This window comes from Rhinolophus ferrumequinum, chromosome 6 (genome assembly GCF_004115265.2).
Source record: "Rhinolophus ferrumequinum isolate MPI-CBG mRhiFer1 chromosome 6, mRhiFer1_v1.p, whole genome shotgun sequence".
Classification (NCBI taxonomy): domain Eukaryota; kingdom Metazoa; phylum Chordata; class Mammalia; order Chiroptera; family Rhinolophidae; genus Rhinolophus; species Rhinolophus ferrumequinum.
In genome coordinates, this window is record NC_046289.1 from 97,099,500 (window position 1) to 97,117,222 (window position 17,723).

At 34.6% G+C, this 17,723-nt stretch overlaps 1 protein-coding gene across 11 annotated transcripts in view; it reads right to left on the reverse strand.

Annotated features, from left to right (window-relative positions):
- MYO9A (myosin IXA) overlaps window positions 1–17,723 on the reverse strand; it is a 251,933-nt gene that overhangs the window by 108,594 nt on the left and 125,616 nt on the right. For 10 of the 11 annotated variants that reach the window (XM_033109671.1, XM_033109670.1, XM_033109666.1 and 7 more), the window contains exons 15-16: window positions 12,580–12,699; window positions 1,895–1,970 (exon numbers count right to left, since the gene is read on the reverse strand). In XM_033109671.1, coding sequence (XP_032965562.1) covers window positions 1,895–1,970; window positions 12,580–12,699 — 196 coding nt within the window. The remainder of the gene's footprint in view (window positions 1–1,894; window positions 1,971–12,579; window positions 12,700–17,723) is intronic. The other variant, XM_033109669.1, reaches the window with a different exon arrangement.

Sequence of the window (17,723 nt, forward strand, 5' to 3'; positions counted from 1 at the left end):
CACAGATTAAGAAGATAAGCTTGGCCAAGAACAAATTTTGGTAAATCCCAAACCAGTTCTCTTCCTCCTACATACTATGGCAAGGTCTAGGGCAAAACAGGTAAGTTATACTAATATTTTATATTAGGTTAACAGGAAGAGTCCCAGCATTAGAATGGCACGCTCAATGGTAGTGAAGTAGATTAGAAGTGAAAGAAAAAAATTGGCTGTGCCACAGAAAAGGAGAACTATCAATGCAATGCTACGGAAGACAGAGAACCTCCGTGTGCACTTAAAAAATCTCTGTACCAGTAGGTTGTTTCAATGAAATGACATAGGTATTTGTTTCAGATTTTCAAGAGTTAGATATTTCAGAGTCTCCCTTAGCTTAGTATATTGCTACTAAGATTGAAGGCATACACAATGTCTTTTTTCTCTATGTATACTCATTCCTCATATATATTAGCTCAGTTATATATTTACTGTATAATCATAAAAATTGGTTGCATAAAGTAGAGATGATCCAATATATATTTCTTACAAACTCTGAATCCTCATGAAATAAGGTGAGAGACATATAGAGTCTCTCTTAATTTAGGTTCACAGCAATGTATGTCCACCACCACCACCCACTCCAAGCCATTATCTCTTCCCAGAACTATTAGTCTCCCTGTATCCAGTTTTGTGCCTCACCAAATCATTCCCCATGAATCAACCAGAGAGATTCTTCTGAAATGTCAGTCAGTCCCCTGCTTAAAAGCATTAAATCACTTCTATTACCCTGATGATGAAGTCCAATCTTTCTAATTTGGCTAATAAAGCCCTATATGAACTAGCCTGTGCTATTTTTTTTCTTTCTAGAGTCAACTCTCATCACTTTTTTCTTCATACTCATATTCTTTTAATTTTTTGTATCATGCTCTCTAGAAAGAGCTCTCTGTTTTTGTTCCTGGACCTTCATACACATTGCTCCTGTGCCTGGACTACATCACCCCCACCTTCACAGGACTCACTATTCTCTCAGACAAGTTTAAAACATTCTTTTTTTGAAAAAACCTTTCTGACCCATCTGCCCAGTTGGACTCACTTTATTGTGATACTTGCTTTATTGCGGTGGTCCGGAACCAAACCCGCAGGGTATGTCTGTACTGTCAATAGACTTAATTGAAGGTACACAGGTCACCAGATTAATGATAAATTTGTTCTTGGGTAAAATTTAATATGCAAATATGGCTGTGGATTTCATCATTAGTCAAGTTATCACTGTTAGAAAACAAAATACATACACTATAAAGATAGCAAATAGTTCAATCTGTTGGCACTTGAATTCTTCATTAAAAGTGGTTAAAAGGTAAGCTCTGATTATCACATTCATCAAGAAAAGGTAGTCAAAGGTTTGATGGAAATTAAACTACTCAATTATTACTTACCAGTAAGATTTCTCCACAGAAAGCAGAAGAATAATTTTGCAAAAGAACATAAAACGCAAGAAGGTTCTCAGAAATTAAAACGGATGCACTCATTTTAAATTATTTTGTTTTTCATTGTATAACCATTTTACCAGAGGCAATCTTAGATAATTTAGTCCTAATAGTTTTGTTAATTCTAACGTTATTAACTTATTACACCATTTATAAAAGATTTAAGAAATAAAAAGCAAACTATGCCTGCTTTTTTTCATAATTTTAAAGCCACAAAGGTATTGGGGTCAAATATATGGTGGTGGAAGGAGAACTGACTCTAGGTGGTGAGCACACAATGTGATATAGAGATGATGTATTATAGAATTGTACACTTGAAACCTATGTTTTACTAACCATTGTCACTCCAATAAATTTAATTTAAAAAAAGTATTAATAAGTATTCTAGTTATTTCTTCTATACTTCCTTGAAAACATAAACCAAACATACTTACTGTTGGTGTTTTTCATTTAGAGTATTCATGCCCTGGAGATCAGAAAGAGGAGTCCTGGGATTTTTCCGGGTTATACCTAGCATACAAAAAGCAGAAATTTTCAAATCAATGCTAAGAGAAACTAAACATGAAACAATATTCCTAAGGACAAATGAAATTAATGTGCTTTGATAGTAAATATGAATATGTCAGAAATGTCTAAATGATATGAACCAAGTCCCATGACTACAACTTACAAATCTGACTTAGACAACAATGAACCCAACTAGGGAATTTAATAATAAATTCTTTTAGTTCTTCTCTAATTTAAACATTATCAGGAAATACAAGGGTAACTAGGCTGAAAGTCTCAAAGCATACAAGCTCATTTCCTATTTTAATATTTAAAAAATTCCTAACGATTTCTTTGCATCATTTTTCAGCTGACATGGACGATATATTTTAAAGATCAATTAATCTTACATATAAAACCACTAAGAATCAAAGATGACAAAGTGCTTCCTTAAGAATTACCAACATAAGGCTATCAATTTTCATAATGTACACATGCACACAAAGACATTTACTATAGATAAGAAACACTGGAAAGGAAGTAAAAGTATCTCTATTCAAGATAACAATCAATTCCATTTCTATACAATTGCAATAAACAATAAGAAAATAAAATTAAGAAAACAATTCCACTAATAGTAACATTAAAGTAATATAAAAGGAATAAGTTTAACAAAAAAAGTATAAAATGCCTATACTGTAAACTACATAATTAAAAGAAATTAAAGAATATCTAAATAAATGGAATGTCACCTATGCTCATGGACTGGAAAAGTTAATAGTGTCAAGAGGGCAATTCTTTCCAAAGTGACCTACAGATCTATGCAATCTCTACTAAAATTCTAACTACGTTTTTTTTGCAAAACTGAATAAACTGATCCTATAATGCAAGGGACACAGAATAACCAAAACAACATTAAAAAAGAAGAATGGGACGAGAACTCTCACTTCCTAAATTCAAAACTTACTACAAAGAAACTAACTCAGACAATATGGTACCGGCATAACAACAGAAAAAGAAATCGATGGAAAGGAACTCAGAGTAAAGAAATAAACATTTACATTTATGTTCAACTGAATTGTGATAAGGGTGCTAAGACAATTCAATGGAAAAAGCATAATCTTTTCAATAAATAGTCTTGGGAAAAGAAAACTAGACATCCACATGCAAAAGAATAAAACTGAATCAAAAATCAAAATTTAAGTGCTAAACATTTAAAACTCTTAAAAGAAAACAAAGGAGTAAATCTTTCTAACATTGGATTAGGCCATAGTTACTTAGATATGACACTAAAAGGACAAGCAACCCAAGAAAAAAATGGATAAACTGAACATCACCACAATTTAAAACTTTCATGCTTCAAAGGACACTATATCAGGAAGGGAAAAGACAATACGCAGAATGGTAGAAAATGATTGCAAATCAAGTATCTGATAAGAAACTTGAATCCAAATACAAAAAGAACTCTTGCAGTTGAAAAATAAAAAGGCAATCAAATTTAAAAATGAACAAAGGATTATACATTTTGAACCAAAGAACAGACATTTTTCCAAAGATATGTAAATTGTGAATAAGCCCATAAAAAGATGCTAAACATCATTAGTCATCAGAGAAATGAAAATCAAACTACAATGAGATACCAGCTCACACCCACTAGGATAACTATAATAAAAAGAACAGTAAGTGTCGGCAAGGACAGAGAAAAATTGGAACCTTTCATACAATGCTGAATGTGAAATGATATAGTCACCGTGTAAAATAGTCTACCTAGCAGTTCATCAAAAATTAAACATAGTTAGTATAGAACCCAGCAATTCCTCTACGTATATACCTAAAAGAATTGAAGACACGTATCCACCCAAACATTAAAACTGTTATTGGAAATATATGGCTTGGGATCCACAAACTCAGTTAGGACTTTATACAACTTTGTTTTCCTATATATCTGATATTTTTTCATTTTATTTACTCAGTTACTAAGTCCTGGTCATCAATTTCCTATGACAAATTATCACTTTCTATCCTTCATATCCATTCTTTTCTTCTGTGTATTGAATCATAATCATCTCAGGCCTTTCCTTAATATTAGTCATTTAATTTTCAGCTATTTCCTCTATTTCTTGAGCTCACACATGTTGCTTTACACTTCTGCTTGTTTTAGTAGCTAAATACCTATTTTCAGTATCATACTGATATTTTATAGCCTCAAGTCTGTGCTGTTGCTTTACTGAATTTATGTTCTTAAATTCTTCTATACTGTAAAATGCTCACAGGGACATTTCTTCTCTTTTTTGGAAGTATCATCCCTGCAAACACCATAGGGTGTTTCTTTTTGGGTGGTTCTTTTATACATATCATTTTACTTCCTTATTTCCCTTTATGTAACGATTTTAACAATTATTAAATATTTTAAACATTAAAAAGCCCTAAGGAATAGTATAGTGAACACTTGCAAGTAATCACAGAGATTAGAAAATGAAACCTGGTGCACCTCTTTGACCCCATTCCAATAGCATAAAATCCCAACATTGCCTACTTGTTTGAATTCTTATAAAAGGACTTTAAAATAGCTGTCATTCTGCTCAATGATTTCAGATGGTCTTACTGAATTAACAAACAGGAAATTTCAGGAATGAAATGGAAACTGTCAACAGGAACCACATGGATATCGTGGTACTAAAATCTGAAATTTTCTAAAATGAAAAATTCATTCTATGGGTTTAAGAGGAGACTTGAAACAGCATAAGGAATTTGAAATCAGATAAATAAAAATTATCTGATGTAAAAAACAGAAAGCAAAAATAAAGAAAAATGAACAGAGTATGAGACAATCTGTGAGACAATCAAATATCCTAAGAACATACAACTCGTGTCTAAGAAGGAAAAGAGAAACTGCAGCAGAAAATTGATTTGAAAAAATATTGGTCTAAAATTTCCTAAATTTAATTAAAAACAGGTCCAAAAGGTACAGTAAATCTCGAACACAATAAATATTTAGATACATCACAAATTGCTGAAAACCAAAGAATAAAGAGAAAATCTTGAAACAGAGAGAGGAAAAAAGGTGATTTCAATATGAAAGAATGACAACAGGATATCTCAGTTTATCATCACAAATAATGTAGGAAAGAAGAAAATGGAACAACATCCTTAAAAGGCCAAAAGTTTGATTAGTTCCTAATTATGTTAAACATATGACTACTTTATGACACACTAACTTCACTAATAAGTTTTACCCAAGGAATTACAATACAGGTACACAGGGCAGCTTCCTAGTCAAGAGGGCAGAAGAGGTAAAAGCCGTGCTTGCCTCCTCTCACAACCACAACAAAATTACAACTAAACTACAGAACAAACATCACTGCAAATTGCCTGAAGTCTAGCTGAACAGAAATCCTATCACTAAGGACATACAGAAGAAGTCACCTCAAGACTAACAGAATGTGTGGCGACACAGAATGCGCTGGTCCCACAATCATGAGTGGCATTTAAAAGTCAGGGGGGATATCTCTGCTGCAGAGGGCACCCTGAGGAATGAGCGGTCTCAGGCCCACACCAGTGGGTTCCCCAGTCTGGGGAGAGAAATCCCCAGAACTTCTGGATATGAAAACCAGGAGAGATTGCGGCTGAGTGAGAGAAAGGGCTGCTGGAGTCCCAGGCATTCCTTTTTAAAGGGACCACACAGAGACTTACTCACTTAAGGACTCACTCATTCTGAGCTCCAGCACTGGGGCAGCAGCTGCAAAGGTGCTAGGGACATACTGAGAGGAACTGAATTCTCTGGGCTCAGGACAAGAGCTGGAGAGACAGCTTTCTCCCAGATCAAAGTGCTGGCAGGAAACACTGTTCCTTTATTGAGCCTTCCCCCATCCCAAAGTGCACATGGCAGCAGGCATCATATCTGAGTCTCCATCAACCTGGCTAACATCCTTTGCCCCATCCTAGTGATTGAGACCCTGCCCCACCCAATTTTAGGGCGCACGGAAGCTGCTTCCACTGGCATTTCCATACAAATGGCCTGTCTTGGCTCATGCTGTGGCAGGCACAAGAGCCCTGCTAAAGGCAATCCTGCTCCAGAGGATCAGGCCCTGCACATTAACTTCTCCAGTCACAGCCAGTTCTCACATGTCACTCATGTATTTGGAGGCAAGCCTTAGTACTTGTTGACTAGTGACTTCAGTGGGATTTTTTAATAGGGCTACTCACAAATAGCAATTTTCTACTCTCAGAGAGAGTGATCAGAGTGGGAGCTAACAAGCAAGACATTACCTAAGATGGACAAAGAGCAGTCTTTCATAACTTAGTTTCAGAAGTGACATACTATTACTTCTGCCATGTCCTATAGACCACACAGACCAACACTCGTAAAATGTGAGAGGAGACTGTACAAGGTTGTGATACCAGAAGACGTGGATAATGAGAATAAATGGAATTTATAAATTTCACTTTCCGAGTATTCATGGCTAGAATATTACAATTTAATTTCATATATTTACCTGCTATCCTGTGAGACTGTTAAATTCACTTTTTAGATCAAAGAGCATTTTTTAAACTTCTTAGCACTTTCTATATAGATGATCGTGCTGTCTACATTTTCCTTTTCAATCTATGTACCTTTTATTTCTTTTCCTTGCCTTATTCCACTGTGTATGACCTTTAGTACAATGTTAAATTGAGTGGCAAAAGCAGACATCTTTACCTTGTTCTCAGTATCAAAAAAGTATTCAGTCTTTCACCATTCAGTGTCAAGTCTGCTGTAGGCTTTTCATGTGTATTCTCTGTAAAGTTGAAAAGGTGGCCTTCTGTTCCTAGGCTGCTAAAAGTTTTTAAATGGGAATGGGTATAGAATTGTGACAAATTCTCTTCATCCATCTACTGAGATAATCTTAGGTTTTTTCCTTTGTGAGATGGTTAAAATGAGGAGGTATATTGATTGATTTCCTATTATCAAACCAACCTTTCATTCCTGGAATAAATTCCACTTAGCCTTCATGTATTATCCTTTAATATATTCCTGAATTCAGTGTGCTTTTATTCAAGATTTCTACATCTATTATTGTGAGGTATGTTGGTCTGCAGTTTTCCTATACTGTTTTTGTCTGGTTTTGGTATTTGAGTAATAATACTGACCTCATGATATGATTTGTACAGTGTTCCTTCTCTATTTTCTGAAAAAGTTGAGAAGAACTGGTATTATTCCTTTCTTAAATGTTTCTTAAATAAAATTTACTATTGAAGCTATCTGAGCCTGAACTTTTTTTGTGTTTACGTGTGGGAAGATTTTACTTATGAATCCAATTATCGTTAAAAGACAGAGGACTAATCAGATTTTCAATTTTTCCTTGGGTCCATTTAGATGACTTGTTGACATTCGATGAATTTATCCATTTCATCTAGGTTGAATTTATTAGCATAAATATTCATAATTTCTCCACAACTTTTTGATGTCTGTACTATATGAACTGTGTCTACTCTTTCATTCCAGATAGTATTTGCTCTTCACTCATGTTTCTTGATTGGAATGGCTAGAACTGAACAGTCCAATTTGGCAGCCACTAGCTGTATGTGGTTATTCAAATTTAAATTGATTTAATTAAACCTTCAGTTTTAAATTAAAAAATAGAATTTCAGGTGCTTAACAGACACATGTGACTAATGCCTAGTTTTGGACAACATAGTTGGAGAAGATTTCCATCTTCACAGAAAATGCTATTGAACAGTGCTAGGCTCAAACTTCACCAATTTCATTGCTCTTTTCGAAAAACCAACTTCTGGTTTCCACTGATTTTTCTCTATTGTCGATTTGCTTTCTAGTCACTGATTTTAGTTCTTATCATTTACTTCCCTCTAGTTGTTTTGGGCCTAACATGCTCTTCTTGTTGTAGCTTCATAGAGTGAAAGCTTAGATCATTAATTTTTGACCTATTCTTTTCTAATATAAAGATTTAAAGCCATCAATTTACTTCCAAGCACTTCTTTAGTTGGATTACACATGTTGTAATATGTTGTTTCCATTATCATTCAGATCAAAATACTTTCAAGTTGCCCTTATGAGTCTTTCTTTAACTCGAGTTATTTATACATGTTGTTTATTTTCCAAATATGTAAGAATTTCCAAGATAACTTTCTATTACTAATTTCTATTTTACTTTAAATAGAAATACTTTACATTTCAATCATTTGTGTGACCACAGTATTGCCTGAGGTCAGGGACATTAAGGAAGGCACTGTCAGCAAGGTAGGAGTTAGGTGTACCAAGCCCACAGCCCTTTTCTAATAATTGCTGATCCTTCATCTTTTTCATGCACATCACAATCTCCACTGTCCCAAGACTAGATTGAAGGTCAAAAGTATGAGTTCAAATTAAAATGAAGTTCTTCTATTCTCTTTCTCTTCCTCCTACCACCTTATTCCTTCTCCTTTCCAGGATTCCTACCTAGCCTTTGCAGAAATGGGGCTGCAGCTCATACTCCCACAAACCCCAATTTCTCCCCACTCCTCTAATTTCCTTCCTGCCAAATCTCAGAGAATAGTCACTACAGAGAGGTGAAAGCACTAGAAAAGGAGGAAGAGCCAAAATACCATATATGCCTTAATCTTGAAGATTACACTGTCACTTCTGCCACATTCTATTTATTAGAAGTGAGTCACTATGTACAGCACATGCATTTTGAAGGGAGGAGTATCAAAGAATTTGTGGATACATTTTAAATCAGCAAAACAATGTATTAATTTTTACCTTAAATAGTCATATATCTTTTTTAAATAAAGAGAAGTAAATGTGTACAGTAATTTGTTTTTATGCATATTTATTGTTTCTGGTTTCTTTATTCCTTCCAATAATTCATGGATCAGCAAACTAGAGTCCATGGACATCAGCAAACTAGAGTCCACTACCTGTTTTTGTATGGCATGCGAACTAAAAATGGTTTTTACAGTTTTAAATGCTTCAGGAAAAAACAAAAAAATCAATGCAATAATATTTTTGTGACATGTGAAAATTACATGCTATTTAAATTTCAGTGTGCATAATAAAGTTTTCCTGGAATAAAGTTTGCCTGGAAAACAGCCATGCCCATTTGTTTATGAATTATTTATGGCTCTATGACTACAGAGACCACCTAACCCACAAAGCCTAAAATGTTTACTATCTAACCCTCTGCAGAAAAAGTTTGCCAACTTCTATTATATATCCAGGCTACCATCTGGTGTCATTTCCCTTTAGCCTAAAGAACTTCCATTATCATTTCTATATATTATGGCGGAAAATTCTCTCCTTAAGTTTATCTGAAAACATCTTTATTTTGTCTTCATTTTTTAAGGATACTGTTGCTAACTGATAACTGGACACTGTGGATAATACATTGTAGCAACACTGGATTCTGTTATGTTCTTCTGAAAACTGTTGCTATTTCTTCTAACAGAGAGTTAACTTGTCTGGTCCCAAACTACAAATACAGAAATTTTGCCTGAAAGTTGTTTTTGGTTTTGGGGTTTTGTTTTGTTTCGTTTTAATTATGATTTTTGCATATCTTGCAGCCTCCACTGCTTTAATGAGAAGTCAGGTGTTAATCACATCATTATTCCCCTGTATTTAATGTACTATATTTTCTTTTAGCTGCTTTCAAGATTTCCTCTTTATCTCTGGCATTTAGCAATTTGCCCATAAGCTGTGGTTTTCTTTTGTATTAATATTTATCCTACTTGGAGGTCAGTGATCTTAGATCTGTAAGCTATTTTTTTTTTTTTAATAAACCATGAAAGGTTTCAGCCACTATTTCTTTAAATATTCTTCTGTCTCTTTCTGTCTCTTCTCTATTTATGGGATTCCAAGGCAGTAAGTATTCAGATTTTTCCCCACAGGAGCTATGCACAGATACAAAAAGGCCTCAGTCACAAAAGCAACAAACTTGCAAATGTCGCCTATTGCAGTTGGGTCTTTCAAAGGTTATCTACTATTTGGTTTGCAGTGTTTTTTTTTTTTGGTTTTTTTTTTGACAAGGCTCCTACAGTCTTTCCTGAATACTGACAGCAGACAGCCAAGTATGGTTGGCACAATTCATACTCTTAACTTTGGGTTTAGTCATCTGGCAGCTAGCTCTCTCAGTTCCATGATTTTCCTCCTAAATTCCAAGCTGCTTGCCAGTAACTTAACTGTGTCCTGTGGCACCTCAGGTCAGTATGGTTATGATTTTCTGTCTTTGGAGCTATGGGAGTTGGAAACTACCTTGTGCAAAAAGCCACACATTCACAATTCTTACCCACTACTTTACTTAAAGAATGATTCTCCTCTGGTTTCTCCTTCTTTTTGGTCTTTTAGTCTTCTTGGGACCTTTTCCAGTGCTTTCAAATCATTTATTTTTAAATTTTTCCAGGTTTTATCACTGTTACCTGAGGGAGGAGTCATTCACATCACCAATTCACCACTACCTAAAGCTGGTAGTCCCCTGATTTTTTAAAAACAATCTCCTGAACTTGAATTTATAATTTGATATGTTATAAATTTCTAATTATTTAGCACTACAGTGGAAAATGGAATAAACTACCTAAAAAATGGAAAAGTTCCAACTTCCACAAATGTAGAAATACATTTGCATGTGAACACAGATAAATGTACAATTTCCTCATGCAGCCTATGCTAAAATTGGTACCTTCCTATTCTAGATCCATATATACCAAGCTGGGATACAATCAAGCTTAGGGTTGTCATGAAAATCAACAAAGCAAATAAATCACTTGCAACTACTTAAAAATTAAAAAGAACTAACTTAATTGTTCCCAAAAGATTTCTAGACTGTTTTAAACAATGTCTCATATTCTAATTAAAAGATTTAGAAAAGGAAGATAGATAATTGGAATAAGGACTTGTCATATATCTTTTAGAAATAATAGCAATACATAATGGACTACTATTCTGACATAAGAAAAGATAAAATAGTGCCATTTGCAACAACATGGATGGATTTTGAGATTATTATGCAAAGCAAAGTAAGTCAGACAGAAAAGGTCTAGAACCATATGATTTCACTGATATGTGGGATATAAAACTGAAAGCAACAAAGGAACAAGACAAACAAATAAAGCAACAAAAACTCATAGACACAGACTATAGTGGTTACCAGAGGGGAAGGGGGAAAAGGGGTGATAGATGAGGATAAATGGGATCAAATATATAGAAGGAAAACTAACTCTGGGTGGTGAACACACAATGTGATATGTAGATGATGTATTACAGAATTGTACACCTGAAATCTATGTAACGTTACTAACTATTGTCACCCCAATAAACTTTAATTTAAAAAATAAATGTAACAATATATATCGGTAACAAACGATGAAAAAAAAGAAAAACACCAATGGTCATCATTGTTGGTATGTTAGATACTGTATCTAAGCATACATAGAAAATGAACCTTCAAAATTCTTTATCATTAAAAAAATAATAAAATAAAAATAATAGCAATGATTAAGTGTAACATTTAAGGATGTCTTTTTTAAATGAAATACTTACCTGTTCTTTCTAAAATAAGAAAATATTTTAAATAATATTTTTCAATATGCATTCCACATTTTCTTATACCACAACAGCAAAAGTAAACAGAACTGAAGAAAAAAAACACAACATTTGCTTTTAGGAATTGTACTTATATTCACTGATAATTGGATACTAAAATTTCATGGAATTTCAATCACAGAACTGTGAAATTAGCAAAGTATCATCTGTGGTGATCTGTAAAAGCTGAGAACAGCATATGTAAGTAATTTAGGTCCATTATGTTCAAATTTCTGAATTAGGCTTCAAGTACTCTATAGTATCTATCCCTTTATTCTCCCTATAGCAACAGTCAAATAACTGTAACCCCACAACAAGCAAAAGAACCCATTTTCATGCAGAATGAGTATAACATATAAAAGAGGAGGAAATGGAGACCAAGGGCATCTTTTTACACCTATTTTTTAAAAAGCACCCACTATGATTCTATCCTTTTTCCTTAGGCCAAAATGCTAACATTGTGGCTTTGCTCTAAATAGAACATAGGAAAGTCTGATAGGAGGACTGCATGTAATCAAACTAAGTGATTTACCAATGATACACAAAAGCAACACTGCTGATGTTGAAATTCAAGCATAAGCCAACATAAAAATCAGCCAGATTTAGAAAGGGCAGAGGAAACTTTTGGCAGTGTTGGATATATTAATCATCTTGATTATAGTGATTTCATAGGTTTGTACATATATATGTACAAACTTACCAAACTCTATGCTTTTGCATGCAATTTACCTCAAATAGTTTTCAATAAAGCTTTAAAACAAATCAGCAAGAAAAAAAATCATTATTCATTTTTACCTATCACTCGGCTACTTTAAAGCCAAAAATGAAAACCAATTCAGAGTCTGTTACCAAGTATAATTAACAACTCAAGGATCACAGGCAAATAGTCATCTAAGTTAAAAGAACAGGTGTATCAACTTTTTCAAGACAAAATGAAAATATCCTGAGCTCGACTGGGCAAAGGATTACAAAGGTCACACTGCCTATGCAATTATGTCCCACCCAGGTGTAGAATGAGCCTGGTTTCCATTTCCAAATGGATATGTGATGACACAGAGTTTTCAGGATTTGCAGCCTTACTGTACTTCTCTTCCTTGCACCTCTGCAGAATCTCTAAGCTCCTCTGGTGGACTGGGTGTTGGAGAAAGCTAACACTATCCATACTTTTCAAAATTGCACATGGCGCTGTATCATCATGTCCTTAGGAAGCAAAAGAAAAACAAAAAATGGAGAAAAGAGAAAGACATTATATAAGCCCAAACCAATAGAGAATCAAGGACAATGCTGCCAACTATCTTAGGAGTACATAAAAATATATCAAGTAATAGGGGTTAACTGTGAATGATTTTTCCATATAATTTGAGGAAATTACACAACAATAACAGGAAAAATATAAAGGTCATTTTCACGTATTCAAAATATCCGCTTCAGTACTCCAAGTGTTATGAGTTAGTTAACACCATACTAAAAATTTACAGTTTAAAATACTAGGGTTTTGTATGGTTTAGTTTGTTTGTTTTAATCGAATCATGTTTATCAGGTCTGAAATATAATTAGCATATAGTTGGCAACAATGCGAAGAACACTGATGAACCCCAAAGAGAAATTTACCCAAAACAATTTACCGAAAGTTAAATAATTTTTTCACAAATCTTGCAATTAACAACACTTGCAGGAATTCCAACAAGTGTGTCAATGTTGAAAGAGCAGAAGAAAACACCACAAAGCAGGAAAACCCAGCAGCACTTCTGTATTTATAAATCTAAAAACAAAGCTGAAAAATCTGTACCTCACCACCACTTCTTAGTAAAGTGAGACAGAATCAGCTACTGGTGGGAAAGGGAAGAGAGAACACTTTCAAGTAAGGCCCAAAGCCCCAGATTAGTGCTACTGAAACAGTAATCACTGAAGCAGTAAACGGTGGGGGGGGGGGGGGTAACGATAAATATTAGCAATACAATAAATGGATTTAAAAGAGAATATAGGTCTTCCAGGTTTAGGGGGACTTGAGTATCATTTACTCAGAGACATCTCTAGAGTTAGGACATTAAGTTCAAATTTATATACATTTGCCTTTAAAAAACAAAGTGAATAGTTAACAATAAAGGAAAATTAAGCCACACACAAACAATGAACTAAAGATCTACTGGTGCGTATTTACTGTATAATTAGAAATGAGATACTATCTATGAATAGTTCTCAATGTAGATTCTTTTAAAAAGTTAAACAGAGGCAGAGTAATTCAGAGGTTTACAAAGCATCGTTTAGTCTAACTATAATATCTTAAAACTGGATATTTATATCCAGAGAATAGGCATCTATATTTTAGCTAAGAAGATGGAATCCTATGATCCCATAACATCAAATGATAATATACATATAAATACCAGGCTTTTTTAAATAAAATGAATTTGAAAAATTTTTCACATCCAATAATAAAAATATAAGCTAAAGCTAATAAAACACTATCTCTTTTACCTAATATAAAGAGCCCATACATTTACAGTTGTAAATGGTCAATGTTTCAGAAAGAAATAACTATTACCAAGTTACGTCATTTCTTAGTCAAAAGATACCCCAGTAAAAATATTCTATTCTCACTGTATCAATAATCCCCACTTTAATGGGTTGTTTGGAGAAAGAATGTTTACTCAGACAAGCCTTCACTTAGCTGAGGGAGATATCAGTTGAGGGGGACCATTTGAGAAAAAAATACCTGGGTGAGTTCTACACACACTCCATCCAAATCGTAATTTTAAAAAGTTATCACCAGACTTTCATTCCCTTCAATAGCTAACTTAATAATCTGCTAGTCAGAAGTATCATTATGGTATTCAAGTTTTACATAAAATTTCAGGACATTAAATATACTAAATTATCTAGTTTTAAGAAATCACTCAACACTACCACAGCCACTGTACCCTATTTTCTATTTTATGGAATAAATTGTAGCAATGCCATTCGGGTATGGGTAATTTTGTATCTGTGACTGTTTTGTGTCTCATTATTATGCCTTGTTTTTGTTTTTTGGTTTTTTAATTTCCATTCTGTTCTTTCATGCTGCTTTCTATGCCTTCTTCTAACTGTTTTAAACATTATTTTACAGACTACAATATTATACTACTTCCAAACCTTAAAGTGATATTCCTTTCATTTGCTTTGTGTACTAACTTCTTGTCAAGGTGGTTTGATTTCCCAGGGGAGTTTATAAATACATTTTCAGTAGGGGTTATTTTCTAAGAAGTTTCACAAAGTCTTAAAAGAGGTTTATTTAGTATCTGCTTTTGCTAGTTCCTGGTCTGAGTTTGATCAGTTCGTAGCTTGAGATTATACACATACCACACAGCATAAATTCAGACCCATTATTTATGCACGATGAAGATGTGGGGCTCCGATTTTTTTTAAAGGTAACTTTTTTGAAAACCTTATCTAAGGCTTAACACATACTGCTACGGTATTTCCCCGAAAATAAGATGAGGTCTTGTATTAATTTTTGCTCCAAAAGACGCATTAGGGCTTATTTTCAGGGGATGTCTTATTTTTTCATGTACAACAATCTACATTTATTCATATACAACAATCTACATGTATTGGTTTGTTCATGTACAAAAATCTACATTTATTCAAACACAGTCATGTCATCTTCTTCTGGAAAATCGTCATAACCCTCCAAACCCCGAATTCCAGCTTGAATTTCTTGCGACTCCGTTTCCTGTAGAACCACTGGCCCCAATCTCTCATGTCCAGCAATAGAGCTCTCCTTAAATGAGCACTTCTTGTCCATGTAGCCTGCTCGTAGTGCATTGGCAACACTGCTGTCAGTGATTTTATCCCATGAATTCTTCACCCAAGTCATGACCTCTTGTAGGCTAGGCTTCACAAAGTTTCCACGCTGATTTCTTTCCATTCTATTTTCAATGTAGTCATTAATTTCCATGCACAAATGGTCCTTGAATGGCTTGTTTATTGCCATATCAAGAGTCTGGAGATAGGCAGTCATTCCTGCGGGAATCATTATTCTCTCTGCAAGGAAGTTCTTCATGTCTTCAGCGCGTTGAGTGCCGGCTGAATCCCAGACTAGCAGACCTCTTTGGACACCTTGAAAAACAAGTGGCAGCATTAAATCGACCCACTTCCTTAGAACTGCTTGTGTGTACCAGGCTTTTTCGGTTTCAAGAACATAAATGCCTGAAACACGTTCAACCTTATCTTTCTTGCCCTTAGTCATGATTAGAGGTGGGGCTTTTTTTCCAGCCAGACGAATTGCCACAGGTATCACGTGCACATTCGTAACCAGTGGAGGGAATGCAGATTGACGAGGCACCCCTCTGATCAATTTTCATTTGAGATCCTTGGCCCATAAACACTCAGTTTCATCCTGGAGAAGTTGAAGAGTTGGTATTTAGAAAAGTCGACGCCATCCACAAAGGACTTGAATGCAAGTGCACGTTTAATAACTTCAGTATCTTCCCGCTTGAACAGTGCTGTCGATCTCAGAGACAGTTCATATTGCTGAAGGAAGCTATCCAGCCAGTGCTGTGATACTTTGAATTCTTCTGGGATATTTCTAACTGTGGTGCCATTGCAAGGGCAAATGCTTGAATATCAGCCCTACGCACAACCAAAGCCTTTGCACTCCTGTCAGCAATCCATTTACAGATGATGTCTTCCAGCTCAGGAAATAATAGTTGCCGACATGATCCACACTTGCGCTTCTTAGCATTTCCCTCGTCCACCAGCTGACTGAGGTTATAGTACCCTGCTCGCCATCTTCGGACCATTCGGAGATCCCACTTCTCTCTGCAGAAAACTATAAGATTCTTGCCCCGGGAGTCCTCCACGATTCCTTTCTTGTACTCAAAAGAATAACTCTTTCTTTTTGCACTCATCTTGTCTGGGGGTCAAAATATTATTCCCTTTAAATCTAGCACTAAATCAAGTGCTAACTGAAGACTTACGAGACAGGAGTGGCAACAAAAATTACGATAGTTAAGAATGATGGTCCACACAAAAGCTACGAAAAATTGCAGGCACCAAAATTCAGAAAACGTTTATTTATTTCACACAAGTGCATTAAGTACGTCCATTACAACACATGATTTATTGAATTATGAACATTCATATTAGACAAATCACGTCCATTCATTATCAAGTGTGCATGTTATTTATGCGTTGTGTCTGTACTCCAATTGGTCATTCAAGAATAAGTCTCAAGTTCACCTGTTTACATAGGCATTTACCTCTTGTCCAAAGGTGCCCACTCGGGTATTTACAGATTCTTCATTATAACTTATATTATCATTTATTTGAAGTATTAATGTCAATAATATTATTTACTTATATTTAATTATATGTTAATATTATTATTTTATAATTCAATACGTCCGTCGTGTTGCAACAGACGTACTAAATGCGTCCGTCTGGCTGACGATCTTAACTGGGGCTTCTTTTCCGGTTAGGTCTTATTTTCAGGGAAATACGGTAACATTCTTTCGCTAGACAAGGCAAACAGAAAGAATTTTGCAGTCATCTTTTCAGTGACTTCAGCTCTTTGAAGCTCCTGACCATGTAACACAGGCTTAATCCTAGCTCCACTGTATCATTCAAATTGGAAGCCATGTCTCTGACCCTATAACAGTTCCTGTAATGCCAGCTTCGAGGCCTTAGGACTATTTTTGAAGTTATATTTCACACACAGTAAAATCCAACAATCTCAAGTATAGTTTGATGAGCTTTAACAAATAATGTTTACACAAATGTAATCCTCAATTAAGATATAAAACATTTCCATCATTTCAGCAAATTATTTTATCCCCTTCCAGTCAATACCACCGTTGCCCCCCTAGAGGCAGTCAAGTCATGATTTATATCACTATACAGTATATTACTTTGCCTATTCTTAAACTAAATAAAATCATACGGTATGTACTTTCATGTCTAGCTTTTTTGCTCAATTATTTTTTGTCACTAATTCATTACGAAAATCAGTAGTTTGCTCCTTTTTATTGTTGAATAATGTTACATGGTAGGAATATATCACAACTTGGTTATCCATTCTTTCACTGATGGACATTTTGGTGTTTCAAATTGGGGTTATTATGAATAAAGCCACTATAAACATTTGTGTGTTTGTGTATGATAGCTTCATTGAAATATAATTCACATACCGTACAATTCACCTATTTAAAGTGTACAATTCAATGGTTTTTAGTCTAATTCCCAAA